The 3,998-nt window shown below is 41.4% G+C and overlaps 1 protein-coding gene across 1 annotated transcript; it reads right to left on the bottom strand.

Moving 5' to 3' along the window:
- Positions 1-307: 307 nt before the first annotated feature.
- On the bottom strand, positions 308-1,726 carry LOC128261831 (gustatory receptor for bitter taste 22e). Its single transcript, XM_052995721.1, has 2 exons — positions 517-1,726; positions 308-460 (listed from the first exon to the last, which is right to left on the bottom strand). Exons 1-2 carry the CDS (start codon positions 1,672-1,674, stop codon positions 308-310), a joined length of 1,311 nt encoding a protein of 436 aa, XP_052851681.1. The 5' UTR covers positions 1,675-1,726.
- Between the last annotated feature and the right edge of the window lie 2,272 nt (positions 1,727-3,998).

Genomic DNA, 3,998 nt, shown 5'->3' with positions numbered 1-3,998 from the left:
AAACTCTCCTTTTGGCTTTTGCATAGTCTATTTTTTTTGGATGGATATAAATACTCCCTTTTTATAGCTGCATTTTGCACGCAGATGTCCTGCGGCTGTGTTCCCGTTCCCCCAGCTGAAAAGTCAACAAGGCTTTCACTTAGACACGAATCCTTGTAAGCTCGGCGGGGACACATCCCACTTGCTCTTTCGCCCCTTAAAAATGCCTCATCTTGAGCTGTCACTTGTAGGTCCTTTGCCAGAACACTCGACTCCAGACGACATAAGAAAGTGCGAACCAATTAGAGGACTCGTTAACACGCCTGCTTCACAGGTTTCTATAATCAAACTGGATGAGAAACAGCAGGTACAGAAAACTGGTGAGCGCCATGCGGAATCCCATCTCGTAGTTCACATAAAATAAGCCACAATGACGAAATCTCAGCCTGCGATGAGTACAAAATAAGGCAAAATCGGATATCTATAAAATAAATTAATATAGAATTTTTTATAAAATATAGTAGTCTATAAACTTACACTCCTTTCCACTTTCACATCTAAATGCTCAATGTCATTGAACAACTTCAGTATGGTGGATGTTTGTCTACCCGTTGTTTCTGCCAAATCGCAAACTTCAATGTTTAGCCAAAAATCCAACATATTGAGTACCAGTGCCTGAACAAAGACCACTATTTTGATATCCAGTTCAATGTGCAGGCTGATGGAGTATATGATGAAGAAGTAGATGCCCAGAACGTTGGCCAGCAGGAAACTGATCATAACCAGGACCATTTGGTAGTCGTAGATGGAGGCCAGTCGATCGTTGAGTTCCAAGAGGCGATGGTAGAGATTAAGCAGGTAGTCCACTTGGCCGGATTCCACAGTTTCTCCATTTGCCAGATTGTTCACCAGCCGAAGTAGTTCCCTGTTGACAATCCACACATATCGGTAGATGAAGACTACCGCCAGGTGAAAGTGTGTGGCTCCCAAAAGGACAGCGAGTAGCATGAAACACAGACCACTTACTCCAATGAAAAGCTGGCTACTGAAATTCGGTGACATGCCCAGTTCCAAAATCAACATGGACACGACTTCCAGAATCACAGATACCCCTTTATACTGGACAAATCGGTCAAAGCTGCAGCATTTCTCTAGGGAATAGTGACGAAAGTGGAAGTGTTGTAGATCCAAAAGCTCATTCATGATCTTTTCGATTTCTCCGCTTTTCCAGAAACCTCTTAGCAGCATAAGAGACACCATCGAAAGAGTCTGCACATCGTGGACTCTGTTGACCTGCTCGGCCAGGGCATTCCTATGGAACACCTGCATTTTTATTGGCGTTTCACTCTCCGTGTCATTTGTGACCACCATCGCAATAAATGCCGCATTCAAGACAAGGCCATACACAATTAGCCACTTGGAACGGTGCAATTTCCTCGTCCAGCAGTCGTAGGTGAAGGGAAACACGCCCAGGATCCACGAGGCATACAGGGCACCCTTCAATGTGAGGCCAGATAGCCTCGAACGGAGCCCACTTCCGCTGGGGCGGAACATCCCGGACCGGAGAATCAACCTCGAATGTTGAGGAGCGGATTTCAACAGACGAGTGCCAGTTTCGATAAGGCTGGTTGGATGTAAAAATGTTTTCCGCCCATCGCCCATAGTGCGGGAATTGCTGATGAAGGGATTACGCATAGTGAGCAGCAAACATTTCGCCACCCCAACACTGGGAGAAATTTATAAAATCAAAAGTCTGAAAAAACATTTAATAGAACAACTTTGCAATAATGTAATATATAATATTTTATTTAATTTTCTATCAACTTATCTACAGATTTCTAAAACCAATAAATATTTTATTTATTACTAACAAACTTTCATTTATTTAAGAAAATTGCTGATATACTTATACTTTGTAAATTGAAACACATAAATTAGAACTCGCCAGTTTTAAATACCTGTTTTTGTATAGCGAAATGATGTTAATTTTTACATTGTTGTAGTTTTACAAAACATTATGCTTTTCTTGCTAATAAGAGGAGTTTGAAGTGTAGGTATACATAACCAGGTCGTTGTTTGTTAAGTAGTGTTTGGGCACTTGACAGGCCAAGCGAGTTATTTGTGCTCATAATGCGAGCAACATTTGCTGCGATTAAATCATTTAATTAATTGGATGGACATGGAGTTGAAGTTCAGTTGAAGTTATGCGCCCCCAATTCACCCCACTTAGTTGGGTCATTTCTGATGGCAGGCTCGTAAAAAATAATTCGGAGAGGCCAAAAAGAAAACCTGAAAACATCCTCGAGAACAGCCTCTTCCCATTGCAACTCAAGTGAAATCTGTGAAAAGCTTCGAGTGCGATAATATCCCGGCATATTTCACTTCAGATCTGGAGAGTTCTCTTGGAGATAAAACCGGAGTTCGAGGGTATTTGACTTGTGGGGCGAAGTCCTCTCGAAAGGAAAGCCTTCACATCTGGAAATTCTCCCAAGTTGTGCAAATTAAATTTCATTTAATTAGTATTGCAGACGACAAGTTTGATGCTTCAATGAGCTGCTGAAAATGTGTATATTGGTTGATGTCCAGCCAGGCGTTTAATTCCTTGCAATCAAATCGATGCTTTGCCCTCTGATTAATTGGGTTAAATTGATACCTGAGACTTGCCAATAACCGAGTTGTCTTCATCGAAATGGCAGTTGCTTGGACATATTTCTCCCTTGGCATTCATTTCTTCACCTTTCCTCTAATGGCAGCAACAAACTTTCGAATGGTTTCAACTTATTTTTCCATTGCGCCTGCAGTTTTTGACACGGTTGCAAAGTTAACACTTTTGCAACTCCCTTTCTCTTTGGCAGTTATGTTAGCTGGTAAACTTTTAGCAGCTGTCACCTGTAAATGGCTTTTCCCCTGGAATCTCCTCCATTTTTTTCCTTTTCGTTAGTGTTACTTTAAAGTATGTTTTTGGCAGAATTAAACTACAAAAGGTAAGTTGTTCAATGAGCACTTTGAAGAACAAATCCTTTGGCTACCATAAAAACTGATTAAGTAGGAAATGTTCCTTGTCCCTGCTTAACGTACTCCGAGAAAGACCGAATTATATCGCTTTCCAAACAGTTTTCAATTAATGCCCAAGCACTTTCCCGCACCTCTTGCTTATACATTTATAAGCAGATTCATTCCGTAATCAAACCGCATTTTCATAACAATGGAGAGCAGCTGAACCGCATCCTCGGGGTGTCCTTTGTGAGTCCTTTGGGGAAATTCGCTACACAGTAAGCAATTAGAATTAGAGAAGCACTTCTCGGCACAACTGTAGTTTGAATTTTTAATTGCTGACCACAGCAAACAAACGGGGAGTAAACAGGGGCAACAATGCAGCAATACGGGGATCCTTTCAGGTGTTTGGACATCCAATTTGCATGGCTAAACGATTCGCCATTTCCTCTATTAAGATGAAAAGCTACTTTAACCTCTAGCAGTTCCAGCTTAATTAAACAAAAAATGGTCGACAATTGTTAATTCCCGTTTCCCTTGAATGAACTTCTCACCTTTTTTGAAAGAACTAAGAAAATACAGAAGGATTGCAGCTGAGCATTATTGTGGTGAGAGGTTTTTGCAGATTCTTCATTGTGTAGCACATCTACCCTTACAGTATTACTTTTTCCCCAACTTAATCGCTGATTAAACGCAGAACTCAAGCGTCAAACGCACGATTTGGCGGCATTCCTCCCTGCTTTCTTTGCTTAGCTCTTCCTTTAACAATTTTCCCAGAAACGTGCGTGATTTCATTAAAAAAGGCGCCTAAAAACAACACCTTAAAGGCGCAAAAGGAAAAGTTCTCCAAGTCGCGCATACGCCACGTGAGCCGCCTTCGAAGCAGTCGCCTGCAATTAGGCCACGCAACTCGCATTTTTAGCCAACTGGCATAATTAGAAGCTGTAAAGGATCCAAAGGATTCCAAATGATCCAAACAAAAAGCCTAAAATAAGGGTTTAAAAAAGGGAATAGGAAGTGGGTGT

The sequence above is a fragment of the Drosophila gunungcola genome, unplaced genomic scaffold (assembly GCF_025200985.1).
Source record: "Drosophila gunungcola strain Sukarami unplaced genomic scaffold, Dgunungcola_SK_2 000001F, whole genome shotgun sequence".
Taxonomy (NCBI): domain Eukaryota; kingdom Metazoa; phylum Arthropoda; class Insecta; order Diptera; family Drosophilidae; genus Drosophila; species Drosophila gunungcola.
This window is presented reverse-complemented; position numbering and strand designations above follow the sequence as displayed.